General features: G+C 41.2%; 2 protein-coding genes across 8 annotated transcripts in view; one reads left to right on the top strand and one right to left on the bottom strand.

Annotated features, from left to right (window-relative positions):
- Positions 1 to 1,002: 1,002 nt before the first annotated feature.
- LOC128753132 (sodium-dependent neutral amino acid transporter B(0)AT2-like) lies at positions 1,003 to 14,733 on the bottom strand. 4 transcript variants are annotated; one of them, XM_053854855.1, is made up of 12 exons: positions 14,643 to 14,733; positions 11,461 to 11,677; positions 10,441 to 10,598; positions 9,661 to 9,781; positions 9,415 to 9,590; positions 7,704 to 7,814; positions 7,334 to 7,575; positions 7,073 to 7,256; positions 5,006 to 5,207; positions 3,147 to 3,306; positions 2,915 to 3,077; positions 1,003 to 2,342 (listed from the first exon to the last, which is right to left on the bottom strand). In XM_053854855.1, the coding sequence occupies exons 2-12, from the start codon at positions 11,669 to 11,671 to the stop codon at positions 2,133 to 2,135; spliced, it is 1,938 nt and encodes a 645-aa protein (XP_053710830.1). In that variant the 5' UTR covers positions 11,672 to 11,677; positions 14,643 to 14,733; the 3' UTR covers positions 1,003 to 2,132. The 4 variants fall into 4 exon arrangements, with proteins under 4 accessions (XP_053710830.1, XP_053710828.1, XP_053710829.1 ...); XM_053854853.1 differs by lacking the exon at positions 14,643 to 14,733 and adding an exon at positions 14,341 to 14,559; XM_053854854.1 differs by lacking the exon at positions 14,643 to 14,733 and adding an exon at positions 13,457 to 14,330.
- Positions 14,290 to 22,457, top strand: part of LOC128753086 (epidermal growth factor receptor kinase substrate 8-like protein 1) — a 15,270-nt gene continuing 7,102 nt past the window's right edge. Inside the window, exons 1-7 of one of the 4 annotated variants that reach the window (XM_053854850.1) lie at positions 14,290 to 14,598; positions 14,670 to 15,737; positions 17,292 to 17,355; positions 17,432 to 17,590; positions 19,796 to 19,945; positions 20,013 to 20,095; positions 21,735 to 21,841. In XM_053854850.1, the coding sequence (XP_053710825.1) occupies positions 17,323 to 17,355; positions 17,432 to 17,590; positions 19,796 to 19,945; positions 20,013 to 20,095; positions 21,735 to 21,841 (532 nt within the window). In that variant the 5' untranslated portion in view covers positions 14,290 to 14,598; positions 14,670 to 15,737; positions 17,292 to 17,322. Of the gene's footprint in view, positions 15,738 to 16,609; positions 16,769 to 17,291; positions 17,356 to 17,431; positions 17,591 to 19,795; positions 19,946 to 20,012; positions 20,096 to 21,734; positions 21,842 to 22,457 lie in introns of all 4 variants that reach the window. The other 3 variants (XM_053854851.1, XM_053854852.1, XM_053854849.1) reach the window with 3 other exon arrangements.

Below are 22,457 nucleotides of genomic sequence, written 5' to 3'. Positions count from 1 at the left end.
AGTGAAATTAAAAATAAATTAATTAATTAATTTAAAAAAAACTCACGGAACATGGGAGACAACTAGCAGCAGTTAAAACTATGATATTAATATTTTGAAAGTTCAGCACAAGCAGTGGCTACAGTCTACCTAGCACTAGAAAATGAGAAGAGAGAACATGAATTATGGAGATAATTCATGATTTTACCTGAGATGAAAACAGGGTGTTGGTCTCCTCTGCCTCAGCCGACTGAAGTGACTCCGCACCAAGACAACCAAACTCTCCAGGTGCTCAAGTGTCGGGGGACTGCAGATAAATGTTCCATACCTGCAGAGGCCTCATTCTAAGTAAGAATTCTGCAGACTTTTAGTGGCACAGGGTAATGTCACAAAACACTGAGGCGTCATATGCAACGGATCTAACAGAGGAGAAAGTAGAAAAAACAGGTTTGGTTGCTGCTTATCCACCAGTTCCGTGTACTCCTCTACAAACTCTGATCTAGGGTGGTCAATAGATTCAAAGTCGCGTTGAAAGGCAAATTAATCACACATTTCGTATCTGTTATAAATGGAACCTAAAAGATGCTGTTGTCAACACCAGAGTGGCCTATAATATTTACAATGTTTATGCTTCAAGCTGCATTTAGAACAGATACAAAATACATAATTAATTTGCCATTAATGCAAATTAACTCAGCTTTCGTGCGTTTGAGATTTTTAAAAAATCGTAATTTATTGACATCCCAAATTTAAACACATTAAACTTGTAGATTCTCCAAGATGCCACCATCATATTCCTGTCAAGAACTGAATTTCATGGCTAATAAATAGACCGTCTACTTCATGACTGGGATGGGGCATTTTTAGGTGAACACAAATTTCTGTTGTACGTCATGTGCAAAGACAATGAAAGCATTCTAATGTATTGTTTCTGCACGATTGCAAATGTATCAAATTCCCACAACAAAATGGTAAATATGTTTTTTATACTTTTTTTATTATTCAAAAGTTACAAAAGACAGGAAAAACAGGAAAGCTCATAGAAAATGTGTGTTTTCACAATTTGAAAAAGTCCACCATACATATTTCATGCATATTTAAAGTAGTGTTTTCATTCCTTTTTGAGAAACACATCTGACAGCAACAAAAAAATCATTTGCTAACAATACAGAAAAACAACTTTTAAAAACACATTTTTAAATATAACTTAAATTAGGTCTCATAGGAAGATTAGTGAGATTGTTCAAAAATAAAGATATCCATGTGGGTGGACATGTGATAAATAAAATGGTCGACCTTATGGCTCAAGAGCACATCACTACAAACACAGGTTGAGAAGGTGTTACATTTCCAGTTCAGTAAAGATGAGCGCTTGCTACCATGGAGACTCCTCACAACTGATTGTTGTGATCCAGCATCTGCAGCGCAGGAAGGAGGTGACCTCCACACACGTTTCACATGTACTACATATTGGCTGTTTGCAATGATCCTCTGCTTTGTTCCCTCAGCACTGTAACGATTGTTTTTGCTATTTTGACTGAGATAGTGGGATGAGTCAAGTCTTTTTTTTTGTCTTCCCTGAAACCATTACAACTACCAGCACAGTACAGTTTTGCCTGCCTGCCCTCCCCTCTATGGACAAGAACCTATGCAAGTGGAGCAGAGTCAAAGTCACAGTCTAAATGTTATGACTAGTGTGAGAGATGAAAGGCTCACCCACTCACTGGAGTTACTCAGCGAGGGTGAGGTTTCTAAAGATCGCTGGTGCACATGTCGAATAAATAATCCCAAGTTTAAAAACAGCCCTTGGTTATTAGCAAAGAAAGTACCAAGTTCCCACCGTCACACTTCCCAGTCATTTGTCTGTGATCCTGACTGTGGGCACATACTGGGAGAGAATGTAACATTGTGTGTATAACACACAGACAAATGTCAGCTTCTTGCTGAGGCTGAATGTGTGGGCTCAAGCAAGGTGAGGTGCAGACGCTGGTTGTGAAGATCAGGTCCATGTTCTGAGTGAGATACCTGTCAGATTCGGGTATTCAGATCGTCCTGGAGAAAAGAATGAATTTGCTGCTTCACTTTTGGCTTCCTTGAAATCTTATAATGGTCACTTGACAGCTTGAATGTGTTTGGGTAACTTCTATATCAGTTCAGTTCCTGCGGTTCAGTTCAGACATAACAGTGGAGTGTCGCACTGGTCGTCCACGCTCACTGATCCCCTCCTCCTTGGACCTCTTTGCTCTTCTCTCCCGCAGGACGTAATAGATCAGACAGAGTGGAACTGGCATCATGGCAAATATGATCAGCAAAGACAAAACGGCCAGAGCCCACCCTGGGTACTCCAGCGGCACCTCCATCGCCTGCAATTTAAAATAAAAAATAAATAAATAAATAAATAATAAAAAAAACATTCCATTGCAGCCAGTGTTACATAACAGAATTGACATCCAGTTCTATGAAAACATGTTGATATAAAGAATGGCCTTGTCAAATATGTGTTGAAGGTAATAACCAGCGCAAGTCTGAACAACTCTTTCCAGAGACGAGAGAAGCTCGTTCAAGATCAAACATGTGACATGAGTGGCAGGGCCTTGGGCGGTTGAGAAACTAGGCGGTTGAGAAAACATTTCAGGGCCAAAACAGCGGTGTCCTTGCTTCGCACGAGACACTTGAAAGAGTATCAAAGCAGCACTGAACTCTCTCGAGGCAATATCAACGCTATGATTGGAATAGTCCTGGACTTGGGACCAAGCGAGGGCAGCCCCACCAAAATGCTTCCTCCTTTCTTTCCCTTGACCAAAACCTGACCTTGAAACTGTGTGTTGAGCATATGTGTGTTGATACTGTGATACCGTTATCTCAGGAGAAACTTGCCAACCATCTACTACTTTACTACACTCTACTACTCTCCTTACTTAAGCACGTGTCCTACCTTTGTTTGGCTCCATGATAAGTATGTCGGCGTCTGGATGATGGTGCGGATCATGGTGGCTCCCAGCAGAACAAGCATCGCGATAAGACAAATGTACTTCCACAGATACTTGTAGACAACGTGTGGACGCCAGCCCAGCATCCCCTCAATGTCATCCAGGAATCTAAAGACAGAGAGGTACCTTCGGTTGACACAGGTATTCCTGGTCAGACTCGAGCAGCGGCCATCTTACCGGTCGGCTCCGTACAGCCAGGCCACACTGAAGGTTTCAAACACCACCACAATGATGAGAGGCAGGGTGGCAGAGTAATCGTCAAACATCATCACAAAGTAGTTTCCACAGCGCTGGGTGAAGAGCAGGCCGATCAGGAAGCCAACCACGCAGCTGAAAACTGGAAAATAAAAAACATCACACTGAATGAAGTCGGGCTCAAACAACAGACAAAGAAAATTGATCAAAAATCAAAGTCATTGTTTTTTGCTTTTTATTCCTTACTTACTATCAGCTCGAAGATGTTCAACTAAACTATTTTATGCACTTTGTAAAGTTCATTCATTTTTGGCACTTAGTTCGGAGATTGAATACACGGTTGGAATTAATGCCCTTTTATAAATCAGATTCGTTGACATAAAAGCGTAGAAAAGTAAGAAAATAATTTCCAGACTATAAGCTGCTAATTTTTTTCTCGTGGTCTGATCCCGTGGCTGATACAACAGCGCGGTTAATATATGGATTTTTATATTTATTCTGACACTTGTCGAAAACAGCGCATTTTGAGAATAAATAAAAGATAAATAAAAGAAAAGAAGAATGAATCAAAGATGTGAGGAGTTTATGATTCAAGTTCAGAACATTGGAGAGTTTCTTTCATGAGTCGGTCTCCATACAGGACCAAAACTAGTTTAGAAGTGATCCTCACACATTTTTAGGCCGGGTGCACCACTGACCTGTCCACGGCGGAGACAGCAGCACTGCACCCACGGCTTATAGACCAGAGCGGCTTATGTATGAACAGGACCTATTTTCCTTCTAAAATTTAGTGGGTGCTGCTAATATTCTGGTGCAGTCTATAGTCTGGGAATTACAGTATACTGGCAAATGAAAATTGACAATTATCACACACCTGCACGAGGGCATTTAAATGAACAAGCAGCCCAAGAGGAAAAAAAACATTTTGAATCCACAAAAAAATCCAAGGTTTAAGATCATTATTCCTTGGCAGGGTCTGGTTTGTTTCTGTCAAAGTGATTGATAAAAATTAATTGTTAAATGCGTTGGCAGCAAACTTGGTCATTGACTCATGTTGCGCAGTAAATTTGAGTTTAGAAGAAGTTGGGTTCAGCAGCAGAGACACGGCAGGAGAGATCACCAAGTACACTCGTCGCTTGTGTTCTAGTGCCACATGCAGTGGAGAGCACTCAGGTGCTCTGTGTGTTGTGTGTTTTGACTAATTTAAAGAGGCCAATGGTGTGAGGGAGAAGGTTAAACTACAGCAGTGACGGCTGGCTGCTTTGTTTACATAAAGAAATGCTGCTTTTGTAAACATTCGCAACAAATACATTTCATAGTTGTGACTCCTGCTAACTTGACATACAGACCATGTGTGTGAGAGAGGCACAGGCAGACAGATCAAACAACCGTCGTCGTTTCCTGTCTTCACACATTTCTGTACTGGACTATCTCACATCGCATTGAAAGGTCTTAAATCAAATATTAATGTTTGTCAGCACCAAGCCGCTGCACAAATAGCTCCACACACTGGTACTGATCTGTTGACACGGGACACACAGATGTGCAACTTCAGATAATAAACATTATAAACTCTGGTTATCAAAATGGCTTGTGACCTCGGTTTCAACAGGAATTCAACCCCATTCCAAGCCCAAAAATACGGGGTCCACCTCTGTTTATCCAGGACTATGTTCCAGAACACCTCAATGGGTGCATATGTGCAAGAGTGACCCCACAAGCCACCTTTCTCAATGTTGCTGACTCAACATCATGAAGCTTATGTTAAGATTTGATAAAACGTGAGAACGTGAAAAAAGTGAAGCCAGGTACTGGCATGGAAGAGTGGCGAAGTTATTTACTTGTGAGTTTTGTCTTGTTATTTCCCAAAGTCTTGAAGTTGTCGGTGAGTGGCGCCAGGATGCCCTCCATGGTTCCGAACATGGTGCTGAGTCCCAGGTTAAGCAGCATCAAGAAGAACAGGGCGGACCAGAAGGGGCTCCCTGGCAACAGGGATATGGCCTCTGTGAAGGCGATGAAGGCCAATCCCGTTCCCTCCACACCCTAAACACAACACACCTCAGTCAAGAAACGGAATCAGAGACAACATTTAGAGCTCTTTACAACACATGTTGAGCATTCCACATCCACGACTTTAATTGAAGACAACACTGAAAATGGTTTTGTATAGTAAGAAATAGGGTGTTACTTTGAGGAAATCAATTAAAGTAACTCAAAACACCAAATTCTTTTGCTGTCTGAAAGAAAGAAAATCTGCCCAATGGTTGTGTTTCGATAGCAACAGTGAAGAATATCGACCGCTGCATCACATTGCGTTTTTAACCAAAGCAAATTAAAAACACCAGTTTTCAAATGACTATGAATATGTTTGACATCTGTCACTGTTAACCTGAAAATCAGTCATGTCAACTGTACGGCACAAAAGTCAATATCAGGGTGGCTTTGAAATATCGCCATCACTTCAAATCTACCCAGAGGGCCTGATCGCTGCAATACTTTCCATTGCTCTCTTTTTGGTATCAGGAGTGGCAGTCGGATTAGTGACACATTTAGAAGCATTTGTCTGCCATAAAAATAAAAAATGTGAAAAACCAAGTTCATCCATTTCTGAATTATTTGGTTTTAAAAATTATACTAATTTTCATATGTCAACAGGACAGTGTTCATGTACTGTAACCCTCACAAAGGATCATGGGGTCGATACAATACAGTATACCACAAATATAAATATGCATTTTCCACTGCGCTGACAGACTTGTAGTTTTAGAGCTTTCGGAGACAAGGACATGGTCTTGACAGTGAGTGACAGGGATTTGTCTTTCCTCTGGCTATGAAGATTCAATGGATTCATTTTAAGGAATATTCAGTGGATCAATATTCAGCTGAACATTGAAAAAAAAAAAAACTAGGAGTGAGTTAAAATGCATATGTGACGCAAACAAATGCAAATTACTGCGATTTGAAATTAAAAATATGCTACAGAGCATAAGACCTGCAAGACCACTTCTGCGGTGACAGCACCGTCTCCCCGGGTCACTGAAGGGTCTGGTGATGACCAAGAAGAAGCAACACCAGACAAAGATCATTTTGAATGTCCGACGCACGTCTTACATGTTTCCTCTTTATTTGATCATATTATTTTTGCTGAAAATTTACCGGATATTTTATAGTGAGAGCAAGAATAGAAGGGCAGTTTGCAACCAGTGTTCAACCAAACTATCTAGCGCCTTATGTTTACATTATTAGCCTGTTCACTGTGGCTGAGCAGACTTGTGCTAAAAGGACAATATTTTGTTTTTTTTTGCTGTTTTACTGCTTTAACAACTTTTTTTTGGAATGTATGTTTTGTTTGCAGGCAGAATATAATTGAAAAAACCTGGAGTACCTTCTTTTAAAAGCAAAGGATACTGGGAAATGTTTTTTAAATCTAACTAATGTTTCAATAAACATTTAATTTCTTTAATTTTCTGTAAAATATGTCTAAAAATTCATTCTAGAAATAAAATAGTGAAATAGTGAAAAACGTTTTTGATATTCATTATTTGGTAAGTGATTAATTTCATTCAGCTTCAACCACAAATTTTCATTCCAGAGCGTGAATTTGTTTTCCGACACAGCTGCCACAGAGAACCACTCATGCCCAACTAACGCTGGGTTATGCATTCATTTTGTTTGTATTCACGGGTTGTTTTAAAAGGTCCTGTCACGCCTTCTACGCTCTTCTTGAGTCATTTTGTAAACTAACTTGATATAAGGTTCAAATTACATACATTTATTTTTTTTTATTTTGATGTAAATCTACTCTACTCATAACTAGAGACTATTTATCGTAACAGGGCCTCTTGAAACGTGAGAAAGGTTCACCAAGGGGGTAAAGCAAAAGCGAATTGCTGCTAGCAAACACCAACCTTCTGCATCTCCTTTTCCAGGTCGCAATCGGTTAAATTTCCAGGGACAGAGCCTCCGTGTTGAATAAACCAAGCCCTGTAGTCAAGTGGCACCACAGACTCGGGATCAGCATAGTTAAAGTCTGGCATCAGACTTTGAGGCACCAAACCACTGCTGATCTGCTCTGACAGAAGCTGCACATTGCTGAAAAGGAGAATTGGGAAACATGTTAGTGCATTAGGAGATGCTGTAAAGAACTGCACTCTCTTTTAAACACTCACCTCAGCACACATTCTGCCACTTTATTTTTGGCACGGAAGCCAAGCACAGCGAAGACCACCAGGGTAGCCAGCACTGAGGTCATGAAGTTGATGAAGGAGACGGTGAAGGCATCACGATGGCAATTGTTGTTTTTGGGATTGTAAGAAGAGTAGGCAATGATGGATCCAAACCCCAAGCCCAGAGCAAAGAACACTTGAGTCGCTGCCTGCCGCCACACTTGAATGTCTCCCCAGATTTGAAGCTGTTAAACAAATAACGATGTGACCAGACATACAGATTAATGGGCGGGGCAACATATCCAGTGCTATATAAGTTTCAGACAAAAGAATGCAGGCAAAAAACCATCAGCAGAATGCAGATGTTTATCACCTTTGGATAGAACATGAAGGTGATTCCCTCTTTCGCTCCATCCAGAAGCAGTCCTCGCACCAGGAAGCAGAACAGAACCACATAAGGGAATATGGAGGAAAAATACATCACCTGGGAATCACATCACACATTGGAAAACTTTCAACTCTCTTTCAATGGACATCTCAGTACACCATTCTCAAGCTTTTTTAAGAGGCATGTTTTTTTTCAAGGAGACAGATTATTTCATACTGTAGTTCAAGACACTGAGGCTGCATAATATTTTATTGTCATTTCATTATCCTTTAAAGCTGTGACAGGGGAAAAAAATGAGTCCAAAGACCAAGACTTTTGCAGGGATCAATTTATGCCTGTGGCACGACTCATTACAGTGTGGTCACGTCTAGAACCACTGTATATGAATGCAGAGTAAAAGTAGCAGTAAGTAAAGTAGTAATACACTTGTTGCCACACTTGATCATACAGCTGATGAAAACTCTACATATTCCACCCTAAATGATTGTAGCCTGCAACTGTTTAAACAAGGTGGAGAACAGAAGCATGCGCCTATCAACAAAATGAAATTCTAATAACCATTATCTTATCCATTTTGTTAAGCCTAATGCTGAAAGGCAACCTTTCAGAAAAAGCCACAGTGGCTGCGGGTTTTTGCATCAACCCATCAAATACACACACAGTTGTCAGGGGAGAAAGTCTCCTGCCAACAAATCTGCACAAAGGAGAAGCGATCAGTCAAACACATGGTTGGGGTCCTACTGCTTCTCACATGAGCACTGAAGAGCCTCACTTGACCTCACAGTAGGAGTTAACAGGTTGCACTATTAGGTCCTACAGTCAGTGACTTCATCCACGCAGGTCACAGCGTCGAATCCTGGGAGTCGGCGCCCTTCAAGGACGTTCTACTCCTCTTTTCACAAAATGTTTCTTGTTTTCCAGCTGCCGCACAACCAGTAATTTCTCACATTCTGAATCACACGATTTGAACACAAGGTTAATGCATCTTGATAACTTCACAGTAAGAACCAATAACACTCTTAACAACAGTTTAACCCAAGGTGTGTCAGCTGAAACAAGGAGCACCAGATTGACAACCAACTGTTTGATGGGGCTGGAACAGCTAGTCGACATAAAATGAATGCATCGAAGCATCATGACCTCATTGCTGCATCTGCTTGCATTGCATCATATTGTGCATTTGATCCAGCAACAGCGTCTTCCTCCACTGCATCCTGATTGGAGCGATGCCACTCACTCAACCCTAAAACATAACTGAAGGAAGGCATCGCTGCACTTTAAATTTGAACTCAATATATTGTTGTTCACATTCAAAATCAAATCAAAAGTAGGAGACACGTTTTCTTACTTTGATTTTTGACATCAATCACCACATTTTGCTGAATTAAAACTTCAAAATTTAAGGCTATAATTAGACAACATTGCCGTGTTCATGAGCCAGTTCACCTCATATGCAGACTAGTCGACTCGCCGTTAAGACAGTCGACGACTGGTTGACTGTCAAAATGGTTGTTAATTGCAGCCCTACTCTTCATACATCTGATTGACAACAAAAATCCGCACCCACTGCAGCCCATTCCGGAACAGTTTGGCGAAGCCTGCTTTTACAGCACGACAAGAATGAGACCAAAACACCACAAATCAGGTCGACTAATAATCTAATCTAATGTGAAAATGTATTTGACCAAATGTTCACCTTGACAGACGACTTGATCCCCTTAAACATTCCCAGGCAAACGATGGTCCAGGCAGCAAATAAACACGCCACTATGTAAGGATTGAAGGTGCCAGTCTCATCAATGGAGTCGGTGATGTCCAGAGCTTTGCGGTACCAAAAGTATGACGTGGGGGAGCTCATTTTACATTCGCTTACTGTTGGGAGAGAAGGCAGTCAACATCAAATAGTCTTTCTGGTTTTACTACTTCAGTGCTGATGCATTACCTGTTATATTTCCAGTCGCTGGACACTCCTTCCATGGCAATGGGGACTGAAATGAGTTCCCCAAGTAGAAGAGACTCCACGCAAGGATCACATTGTAATAAAGTGCAACAAAGAAGCAGACCTGGACAGATTTGGAGAGGAACAACAAAAGCTCACCCAATGATCCATTGAGGCTATAGTTATATTAACAAATAAAGAAAATGTGTTTGACTGATCATAGGCTTGAGCTGAAGAGATTTACTGCGTCCATGTTATTCTGTACTAACATGCTAGTAAGTAGTGTCTCCTTAAGTAGATGTGATTTTTCACCAAGGACCACTGCTCCTCATATGTGCATCATATTGCCACGCCTACAACTTTCCGTGATGAACTGCTAAATCTATTGGGAATTATGGCAACATCATCGACTGAGGACGCTGAAAGACTGTGGACCTCCGTCCCAGTTGGATTACAGAGGGGGCTAGTGACTGCCCTCAAAGTCGAGTCTGTAGGCATGCACTTGACCAAGTGAAGCAATGAGTGGAATGAAAAATTGCCCCTCGAGCACCTAGCGTAACCTGATCCTTCTACACTTCATACACCTCTGTGCATCATGAACAGGACGGCTTCTGAGCACCCTTGGAAGGCAGGAATGCAGACTCACCCTATAAAGGACACCTATATGCATCGGTCTCCAGCCAGCCTTTGCTGTTGAAAACCAGTGTGGCTTCTATGAACTCTGACTAGTAAAACTGCCCTTGATCTTAGGTGCATTGAGATCACGTCATTTGGGATCATTACCAGACAGCTGGAGTAGCCGATGCCCACCAGCTTGGGGGAGATGTACTTCCACACACCAATGCTTCCCTGTCTTATGGCCTGGCCAGCTGCAAGCTCCAGAAAGAACAGGGGGATGCCAACGAGAAGCATCAGCACCACATACAGAAGGAGAAAAGCACCTGGACAGATTAAAAAAAAACAAATTCAGTTAGATGATGAACACTCTGAAAAGGTCTGCATATGAAGAGCAAGCATGACAGGATGGTCACAGAGTGTCCATCGGAACAGGCTATAAGTAGGCAATTCCCGGTCACCAAATCATGCCAACCTCCTGCATCTTGGCCCGTAGAATAAATGTCATTCAAATATTGCAATATAAATTTAAAAATGAAGATTAACACATTAACAACTTTAACAACAACAGAAAAGCTTGGACCCTGAACAATTAGAATAACTTTTTGGATTGGTAGTGTTTGTTTTTTGTAAAATGTCATCCTGAAGAGGAGGATGACAGGAGAGAAAAAATGAGATTTGCTGTTGTATTTTTTATTTATTTTCAATGGAGAAAAATGTAGAAAACGTTTGCTGCTTTTCATCATGTGACCAACTGGCTTCATGTTCTAGAGAGATTCTTAAACTGTGCAAACCAGGGGTTGGCAACCAGAGCTGCATGCGGTACAAAAGAAGACAAGTAGCGTACAGAATGATTCCTCGATTTCTTTTTTTGACGGGATGAAACCACAAAGAACTTCTCAGAAGTGGTGGCAAAAATAAGCAGAACCATGCCAACGGTACCATGCCAACAGTTTTGCATGAATGTTAAGAATAACAAAGATGCCAAGTTGTAGCTGATTATTATTCATGATTAGTATTCATTTGCACAGCTGATGTGATATGAATGCCCAGGCAAGTCACCTTTCGTGTGTTGGCTAACTAGCTACCTAACTACAGGTACATATTTGTCGCTAGATATTATTGTCCTTAATAAATGTGATGCTTTCAGAAAAATTTCTGTCATTTTAATAAGCAACAAACACTCACCTCCTCCGTTCTGATGGCACAAATATGGGAACCTCCAGACATTCCCGAGTCCAACACTGAATCCCACCTGGGCCAAGAAGTACTCCACTTTACTGTTCCATCCAGCCCTGGCTGCAGGTTCAGCCAACCTTGACTCTTCCACATCGCCTATGCAGCCATTGGCCTCAGCCTCCGCGGCTTTGGAGTCAACAGAAAATGGTTGTGTCTCCATTTGGGGCTGGACAAAAGAAGAGCGAGGATAAGCCATACCACCTTGGCTCATAAGCATGCTTGCAGGTAGGGTCACACATGCTACATGCAGAGGTGATGAAGTGGGTGAATCCAAGTTCTAGTCTAGACTTTCACATGTCTGCCACACAATGACCTGACAAATACATCAGGTGATCAGGCCACGCAAACCTTCTATCAAGCAAGGGATGCAACACGAAATAGTAATCGGTAGGATGTCTTACATGACAGCTGATGTAGAAGGTTCAATCCTTATCTACAGCATTACAGTTACAGGGTGAAATGGGGAGAGGGCAAACATAGGCAACAGTTATTGTTCAGTACACATTAAACTGTTGTTAAAATGACAATGTGCAAAAAGATGAAATGGCTTTATTAATACACACATTCATTTTCCAGTTGGACTTGGATTTAATTTACACTTCTTACAATGTAAGATGTATTTACTCGGAGGGGGGAAAAATGAAAATGAATGAATGAATTTGTGCTAACGTTTCAGAAACACACACATTACATACAGACAATATAAGATATATTCATGGCAACACGTAGACATTATTTATTTCACATTTATTTATAACTCATAACTCAATGTACAAACCAAAATACACTTTATTACCAAAAGTATTTGCTCACCCATCCAAGTGATGAGAACCAGGTGTCCTAAACACTTGGCCTGGCCACAGGTGTATAAGATCAAACACCTGGGCCTGCAGACTGTTTTGACAGTGAAAGAATGGGCCACTCTCAGGAGCTCAGTGAATTACTGCGTGGAACTGTCATAGGATGTCACCTGTGCAACAAATCCAGTCGTGACATTTCCTCTCTCCTAAATATTCCAGAGTCAACTGTCAGCTTTATTATAAGAACATGGAAGAGTTTGGGCACAACAGCAACTCAGCCACAGAGTGGTCGGCCATGTAAACTGACTGAGAGGGGTCAGCGGATGCTGAGGTGCATAGTGACTTTCTGCACAGTCAATTGCTAAAGAGCTCCAAACATCATGTGGCCTTCAGATGAGCCCAAGTACTCTACGCAGAAAGCTTCGTGAAATGGATTTCCATGGCCGAGCAGCTGCATCCAAGCCATACATCACCAAGTGCAATGCAAAGCGCCGAATCTGAAGGACCAGCCTGGGTTTGGAGGTTGCCAGGAGAGCTGTACATTTCGGACCGCATTGTGCTAAGTGTGAAATTTGGTGGAGAACGAATTAGGGATTAGGGTTGTTTTTCAGGAGTTGGGCTTGGGCCCTAAGTTCCAGTGTACGGAACTTTGAGTGCCCCAAGATAGCAAAACATTTTGGACAATTCCATGCTCCCAAGCTTGTGACAACAGTTGGGAGCGGGCCCTTCCTCTTCCAACATGACCTCTGGAACACCTCTGGGATGAATTAAGAGCCCGAGACTCTGAGACTGAGAGCCAGACCTTCTCCAACAACATCACCAATGCACTTTTGGAAGAACGGTCAATCATTCCGATAAACACACTCCTCAATCTTGAGGACAGCCTTCCCAGAAGAGTTGAAGCTGTAAGAGCAAGTAAGATCAGATTGAGCCCTATGGGTTAGGAACGGGATGGCAAGTTCGTATGTGAGTCAAGGCAGGTGAGCAAATACTTTTAGCACTATAGTATAGTTGTAACAGGTCACAGCCGGTAGTAATAACTGACAGGTCCCTGTTCCATCGTTCCCGGTTAGCCCAATCCAAAGACAAAGGTTTTTTCCCATTTCATTGAATCAAGACTTAACTAAACTGAACACAAGACTCACCCTTTCGTTCACCACTTTGTCCTTCACGGTGGAAGAGTGAAGCTGATAAGACCGGCGATAACTCCGTTCAATAAGAGAAACACGTGCCTTTGTCGTCGGCGATAAAAGCGGGGCTCTGTCTTTAAAACCGCCTGTAGGCTTACAGGCAAATATTTAAATAACTTGAGTACTTTAAAATTAAAAAGTACGGAGAGTAAATTCGATGAGTCGAGGTAGTAAACACAGGAAGCAGCTAAAGACCAGCTAGCCGCCGAACCCCGCGTGTTGGGAGACAATGGAGCACGCCCCTTGATGCGTTCACTGTCTTTGGCGGCCGTAAGGGAACTGGTGGTCTCAAATCTGTTGCGCAAAATATCTCACTCTTTTGATTCGAGCATAATCTCGCCGCCAACAACACTTAAACACATGGGTGTTACATAATGAAATATGTGCATGTGAACGATAGAACGTCATACATGCACTGTTTATGTGAAAGACCGCCTGACTACCTCTGAAAGCATCACAATTTATGCAAAGGAAATGGCCATTAATGGCAAACAGCGAACGTAATATTTTCATTGGTGGTTTAATCAACTAACTAATGTCATTTTAGAAACAAATATAATTTCAGTTATCTAGAATTTATGTTTAAGCTGAATAGCAAACACATTCCTACCGATAGCTCTTTCAGCTCTTTAATTACATGTATATATCTTGTCTTTAATACCCCTTTTACGTGACATAAAAAGCTTATTGTTTTTTATTTCAGAATGATTAAATAAAGCGACTACTGTGTTGATGAGATAATAGACATAATAGACAATAGATGTGAGATTACCAATACGGATTTTTTCTTTAATGCAGACGGAATCACTGAAGGAAACGATACATGATGCAATACTGACCGCACTCTTTCTTTCCTCCAACAGTGAATACGTTTACAGGTGGCTCCTTGCCAGAAAATAAGAGCGAGCAGGAATAAAAGTGAGTAACACAAAGTAATGGGTGTCTCTTACTACTTTCTCATAAAAAAAGGTCGCACTGACATAGCGATGCCCTGGTCATATACACGCACAAGCACCCACGCGCAGGCAAACACACGCTGGCTGCCACGTATGCCTGCTGCATGACGCCAGAAGAAAGGCAAGCGCTGCTTTTTAAAGGTTATCTCTCACTCCACTGTATGAGATATTAAAGATATAAATACCTTTGGTCAGCTTGTGGGGTTTTACAGGGAAGCAAGTTTTGATGCCCAAAAGGAAACGTGAAGAGCAACTCCGGCTGCCGCTTCTGCCAACTCCGCCTATTTGTACGGCCAGAGATCCACCAGGAGGCTTGTCCTGCTCCCAGTTTGTTGTGAAATGCGACACCTCTAGGTCTACGATTATTGTCAAGCAACATCGTAGGGAACAAATATTAAATATTACAATACTAATATTTGTTTATTTACGGTTGATACTTGGTAACCATGGTGTTTTTAGAGAGAACTTCCGGTGTCTATACCAGGGTAAAATCTCAGACACTGATCAATACCCTATCATGATTCATTACTGGCTAAAATACGGCGAATACACATATGATTGAGAAGACAATGATAAAGCCATGTCGTACACAAAAACATTGTTCTCTGGCTTTATGGACTGGAGACCTTTCCAGGGTGTCCTTCACCTCTCATCCCATGGCGCTAGGACTCTCTTAAGAGAATAAGGGGGAGGTAGAAGGTATATGCAAATAATTAAACAAAAACTTCAAATGTGTGCAGATTCGAACGATATGGATGAAAAAAATGAATAAAAGTGGTTGAATAATAATAATAGTAATAATGCGATGAGTGCTTAACCCTGGATCTCGATGTAATGAGTAGCAAAGTGAATTGTCTTCTGTTTACTTTCTATTGGGGTCATCGGGGGCAGGAGTCTATCCCAGCTACCCAGAACAAATACAGTCAAATACATTAACATTATGCAGTTTGGCTAGGCTTATTTCACTCTTCACAACTAGCTCCAGTTACAGCAGCTACATTGAGGAAAAAGTACAAGAGGAAATCACAGAACATTGAGTATCTGAAGTAGTTGAACAGATGAGGTCATCAGTACTTGTGATCTGAATCTCTGGGTATTCTCCGCCTGCTGTCAGTATCTGGGAGCAGAGAGTGGGTGGTCCTCAGGGCGGGAGCGTTCACTGCCACACCTCTAATCTGTGAGGACAATCTCTCATTACCAAGAGTGAGGCAGTGAGGAGTGACATACCTGTTGCTACGCTGAGACTTATCAAAACACAGCTGAACGAGCAGTCGACATCGGTGAGTACTTTTAACATTTTCCTGATGATTGCTTCAACTCCAGCAGCTGTCTCCATTAATAGCCAAAACAAATATGAGCACTGGCTCTTTTGTGAGGACACTTTTTGGGGAAAAATACTACTGGTTTGTTTTATAATGTAAATCCAGCTGCTTATGTCAGGAACTGGGGATTAAAGTCTCTTCACCACAGGCATGATTATTATTTTGAGTATGAGAAACAGTGGTACTGCAAAAGTAACATTTTGTGTATGGCATGTTGTTATTGAAGAAGTTGTAGTACTTGTTCAAGTTGTTGTAATAGCAGAAGATTTAGAGGTATTTGTTAGTAACAGTGTCTTTCAGTGCGGTGTGTAGTTCCTTTACATGATTGTGGTAACTGTTTCAGGTCTGTGGTAGAGAAAAAGGACTGATAATACTGCCACTAAAAGCAATAGAGACACTATTAGCATTTGTTTTCGGAGTAGAGCACGAGTCGTTTTACAGTCTTTAATAGTAGCAAGAGACTATAGCAGCAGTTTTTGGCAGTGTAATAAGTAAGGCATGTTGTGCTAGTGCATCTTACTAGGAGGAGGAGAAGGAGTAGTACTGGCGTTGGAGGTGTGTATTTTACAAGTAGCAGGCAAGGCAGTAATATAATGTTATTAATAGTCATTATAATCAAATTAACTGTTGGCACTTGCAGTAGTTTCAGCAGTAGTAACACAATGAGCAGAAGCAGTGGTATTTGAAGTTGTTGTTGTACTAGTACTGTAGTAGTATGAGTAGAAGAGCAAGAGAGCAATAATAGCAGAAAGGTTCTACAGTAGTACAATGAATGATGAAAGCTATGAAACTCAATAGCATTTACAACACCACACCAACTTCACTTCCAGTGCAAGTTTAACACGGCCAGGTGTGAATGATACTGTGTCCACAACTGATACCAGTGACTCCAGTATTGATGGTCTGCGGGGAGCTCAGCGATTGAATACATTACACTGTGGTCGGACTGGTTTGGTGGCTGACTTCCACAGGGACTGAATCAGGACTAGGTGAGAGTTGCACTTGAGCGAGACTCGTAAAACTATGAATGACAATAGACACTGGCTGAGACAGCTCAGGGAGGAACCCACGTGTGGTCTTGATACTCTCATTTTCAGCTTTCTGGAAAAAAAGCTCAGTCAGGAATGAAACTCAGTGTTACGTTTCAAAGGATGAGAAGATGGTTGACAATTAAAATCAAGTTGAAAAGATAGAAGTATAACTCACCCGACAAAGTTTTAAGAAAGCTGAAACACATGTCTTTAGGATACCAAATCGAGAAATCAGATTTTTTTTTAAATCATTTATAGAAGACTATGTGGCGCCAATCTGTGTTGTGATGTTTCATATCCTAGAAATATTCAAAGGAATGTCAAAGATGTCATTCTAATCTCATTGATACAAGACTCCAGGGCTGTAGTGTTGCCGAGTCATGGATGCATGATTATGACTCATTTTCACCACACCCTTATATTCCACCTCCAAATCAAATATCAGCGGACATTGTTGCATTCATCCTCATGTTTTCTCAAGCCAGCAGATAAAAGCAGGGAGCAGTGGATGAATGATGACCAACGGTGCGCAGTATCTGGTCAATGTAAGCATTGTCTTCACACAGCAGTGAGAAATAAAAAATAACCTAATGTAACTGGAGGTTTCCTCTGTGTCCATAGCACCTTCTGACCTTCTCCCTCCAAGGAGGGGAGGTCCAGAGCGTGGAGGAGGCCCAGGCACGCCTAACCTACCTGGCTAACAACAAGAAGTTATGGATTCAGCAGATGATTCTGGACGTCAACTCATACGCTGTTCTACTGCGAGATTTTCAGAGCCAGGTGAGGAGAGGTCCATGATGGGCATTTTTATGTTTAGAATGAACTCTTTTGGAAAGGTCTTCAAGCAACAGCATAAATAAGAAACTAGAGCTCTTTGAGCAATTGTTGAAGCTGTATTTGTAAAGCAAATGCTTGAACAATCCCTGTACAGCTATAATGTAAAGATAAATTCTGAATTATTAAAATATATAGATGCAAAATTAGGAGCATAACTACTGTAAATTCCGGACTGTGGGGCGCACCGCAATACTAGCTGCAGCCGTCTATAAGTGGCGGAGGTGCTTAAAAATGCATGAGGATCACTTCTAAACTACTTTTGAAAACAGGGTCCAGCATCGAGACCGACTCATGAAACAAAGTCGACAATGTTCTGAACTTGAATCATGAACTCCTCATATCTTTTATTCACATTAAAGCGCTCAAAATGTGCTGTTTTCACCCGCGAGTCTCAAGTTCTGACACCACAGCCAGTCTCAGCTGCTTCTTCTTGTCTTCAGTCCTCCAGGAGATCGGCTCTGTTGGCAGAGCAGCGGACACCCGGACGAAAACAAGGCATTTTGAAACATTTAAAGTCAATAAAACACCTGTGATTTAATCGATTGGATGTGACGAGGCTCAATATTTGACAGCATGACACTCTTTAGCCTGTAAAATTCCATATATTCGCCACATCGTTGTACTGTATAAGGCACAGCATTCCGACCGCAAGAAAAAAGTAGCCACCAATAGTCCAGAAATGATAATAATTCTTTCAGACAACAGCCTCACAGCAAGGAGATCATAGGTTTGATTCCATCTTCAACCACGGGACTCCATTTTTGACTATTGTGAATGAATGAAATCAGGGGTTCTTAACCTTTCTGATCTCGGGGCCCACCTTTCCCAGAACCAATGGGCCTAGGGCATTTCAATAGAAGTGATTAATTACTGTCAATTTCATTTGTGGTCAATAACAAACAAAGCAAAACCTTGCGAAATGACATGGAACCATGTGATCATCGCAAATATATTTATTTGTCACCGAAAGGCCAGCAGAACCAGGCGCAAGTCGTGTTCATCAAGTTTACAAAACAAAAAATATCTATCTACTTGATGCAAACTGTTGTTGAAAAACTGAATACAATTGTGAATAAAATAAATATAATGTGTCTAAATATCATAAAATAAAAAAAATATATCTTATACAAACTCCAAAGAAGATATAAGTAAAGAGTAAATGAAAATATCACCATAAAAATAATTTTCAAAACTGCTTCGACAGGTGCTTTCACGAACAGTTGTGGGGACAACATAGCTTTCTTTATCATTTTTCCTTTTCAAGAACTCCTTTGTTGTTAGCTATCACAGGTTTGCAGCTGTCAAGTCAATTCAGTGACACACTACTGCCACCATACGTGGCTAATGTGGTATTTCAAATGAGCGTGTCATGGCCCTCACGGTCCAAAGGTGTAAAACAAAACAACTTTTAGTGGCCCTCAAGGAGGCACTCACGGCCCAATCAAAGGCCCCGGCCCTATGGTTAAGAATCACTGAATTAGATGTTATTTTTTTCTCCCCATTCAATACAAGAATTGTATTCCATTTAAAGACCAGTGAACCAAAACACACGGCAAACTCAAGTCCAACTCTGGCCCGCCAAGGCCATTGTGCGTCACCGTCTGGAGCTTTAAATACATAAATATCAATATCAAAATATCAAAATCAAACTGAGTACTGAATTAAAGTGCAGTCCAAATTGTATCCACCCTCTGCCATTCGACTGTATGTTCCCTGGCTAGCAAGGGGTTGTTTCTTGTGTTGTGACTGGGCGGAGTCTGTGATGATGTCGTGCAAAAAAATGATCAGGAAGTGTGTGATATGAGATGCTGTTTCCCCTTCAATAAATACAGATTTAGTTTGACACAGTTTTGGCCCCTGACACTCTTGACCATAAAAATAATCATGATTACTTTTGATAGTGAAAATATTTATCTGGGAAAGAAAACATTAAACAAGTTGAATATCTTTGTTGCTGTCATAAAAACTTGCCGAGTTGCTGATAATACTCAGAAGAAATTGTATTTAAATGTGTAATTTAACAGATAAAATCTAAGAAATGACCCTTGTTGCACCACATTTCTGACTGTGACCTCTTGTCTTGTTCCTTGCTACCACATGATGGAAATGCTCTCCAAACAACGATGCTCTCGAACTCTGTCCGTTTAGGATGAACTGGAGAGATACGCTCTCAAATCCATCTTCCGCTGTGAGTCCATCACGACAGAGAAACACTTCCCTTCCCTCCTGCTGCTCGTCTGTCAGGCAGTCAATCAGACCAAGCCGGATATTCACTTCTTCAGTTGTGAAACAGTGAAGGTGAGCCACTGACTCAGTGTTTGAACTGTCAGGTTTTACGAGCGCTGCTGCTCTGTGACTCTTCCAGGCCGAACACATCTGTGACGACATCACACGGACGGTTTCGGGTTCGGCAAGCGGCCGGGCCAAACAGATGCCTGATCCTCTGAGGTAGGAGGGATGACACTGTCGAGGAATAATGCACGGTTCACACACACAGTTCAAGATTAGAACTGCATTTCAATTCAAAGATAAACATCATTCATTTTATTTATGCTTTTTTTCATTTCATTGATGAGTGAAAAGGAAGTTGAAAGTTGCGTTAAAATTGACCATTCATCATGACAGCCCAGAATCTAGCGGCATTTTCCCTTCAATTCCAAACATATAAAAATGATGAAGTTGCAGTTTAATACCTGGCAAATGTGTTTTGGTATTTTAAAACGTACTGGTAATAAGAAATTTAAAAAAAGTAAAAAGACAATGTAAGAAGAAAAAAAGAAAAACCTTATCTAACATCATGTTGGGAAAGTTCCAGGCAATGCTTTGGCAGTTACCATGAGACAATATCAAACCCCTAGTCCATGAGGCCGAGTGACGTCGCCCACAGAATCACAGCAGCTTGTAGATTCAACATCCACCTGACTGACTTAGCAAGACAGGGACGGCAGTGTAAACAGCCCGAGAGAGACCGACCTGTTTCACCGGTTCCCACATAACTTGAGAAGGCGTGACAGAGATAACAACAGCATTGTGAGGGCAAGCACATAGAGACCAGCAGGGATGTCGAACGCAGACTCACTCTGGATTGAACTGTTTTTGTGAAGGGCAGATTAATGTGGTAAGACCTTTTTCTGTTTGTTTTTGATCATACTTGATAGCAGCCAGTCGACACTTGAGGGCAGATTAAGTTCATTTCCTATAGATCTATTGGAGCCTTTTAATCTCAAGAGGTGATGAATTAGCAAAGCTGCTTGTGGTTCTCCAAAACAGCTGGTGGGTCTATTTGACAGCTGCTGTTTCGTTATGAGTGAAGCCAGTTTAGTTAATTCCATTAAGATTAGAGGAATAGCAGGAGCGGGTGAGCACTTATTGTCTTGCCCGCATAATCTGTCGGTGTACGTGAGGTTGAATTATAATATTCATGATGCATTATATTTTGGCACCTTTTTAAACTGAAGAGGATTAAATAGGCCTTTTTTTTAATCAAATTCACTTTCTAATCTGACCTACTAAAATTTGTGTTTGTATATATATATACATATTTCCACTGTGCCCATTATTATGCTATGATTCAGTCAAGAGTTTGAAGGTCATGGCTTTCCATGGATTGGGAGATTTGCTCTTTTACTTCTCTGTTTAGTTGTACATTTATTTATAATTCATTTATTAAAACTTTGTCATTTATTTGCCGGCAAGAAAGAAACATTTTAATGTTGATATATTAATTGATAGTGTCCTCTCTTTCATGTTTAATCTACTAGTTTATTCTGTCACAGTAATGTTTCTCACCTCAGATTCAAATCTTTATAACTCAAAGAAAAAGCTTTTTTTTTTGCCACTCAAACAGACAAAGTCTTTTGTGATAGGGTTTTCACCATTTAGATTTAGTCTTTTTCATTCCCGTCATTTTACATTTAACCGTAACATTATACATGTCCTCTCTAATTTGGATGTGATCCGCCTCTTAAACTCGCTGGTGCCATGAGAATCTGGCAGTCAAATGACACCTTGCAAATGACTCCACACTGAAGGGTGTTACCAACCACTTCCAGCAACTCAAGGAGGAAAAACTCTTCCTGTCTTCCAGGCTCCCTCCAGCAGAGATCATGGATCCTTACAATATCCCAAGTCCACCAATCCCACATGCTCCCAATCCTCCACCAGTTAACCCCCCTCCGTACCCCGGCCTCAGAGGTAAGGAATATGAACAGCACTATGTCCACAGTAGTGATTGCAAGTTCATCTAGTACTTCATAAAAGATGACTCATAATGGGAACTACAGTACTATTGACAGATCACTTCTTCTTCAACCAGTCGTATTTCCTCTCAGGGGTTTCCACAGCAAGTTGGCCTCCTCCACCTGAACCTATCTACCTGGCCACACCATTCCTCTTCATGTTCTCCTTTTTCACATCCGTGAACCTCAGTGGTTGTCTTCCTCTTCTTTCATTCTATTTCCAATTCTTCCAACACTGTGTCTTCCCTGCGCACGACCCAGCCATCTGGCCTTCCTAACTTGGTCTCCAAACCCTTCAACATGAGCAAAACGCATTTCTAATCTAGTCCTTCCCAGCCACTCCTTAAGAAGCCTCAGCGTCTTCACCAGTCTTTTTGTGTCTAAACCATACATCAACTCTCTTCCACTATCTTGTAAAGTGTGTCCTTATCTGTTCCTGCCATTTTTCTGTCACATAAAGAGCATCATAACATGATCATTTACAGCACGTTTAAAGACTGAAATAGTGTTTCAAGAGCTTTTGTTTTAACATCTTGCTTTTCTTGCCTATTTTTTATCTCACCAACTACTGG

This window comes from Synchiropus splendidus, chromosome 1 (genome assembly GCF_027744825.2).
Source record: "Synchiropus splendidus isolate RoL2022-P1 chromosome 1, RoL_Sspl_1.0, whole genome shotgun sequence".
In the NCBI taxonomy this organism is placed as follows: Eukaryota; Metazoa; Chordata; class Actinopteri; order Syngnathiformes; family Callionymidae; genus Synchiropus; species Synchiropus splendidus.
This window is presented reverse-complemented; position numbering and strand designations above follow the sequence as displayed.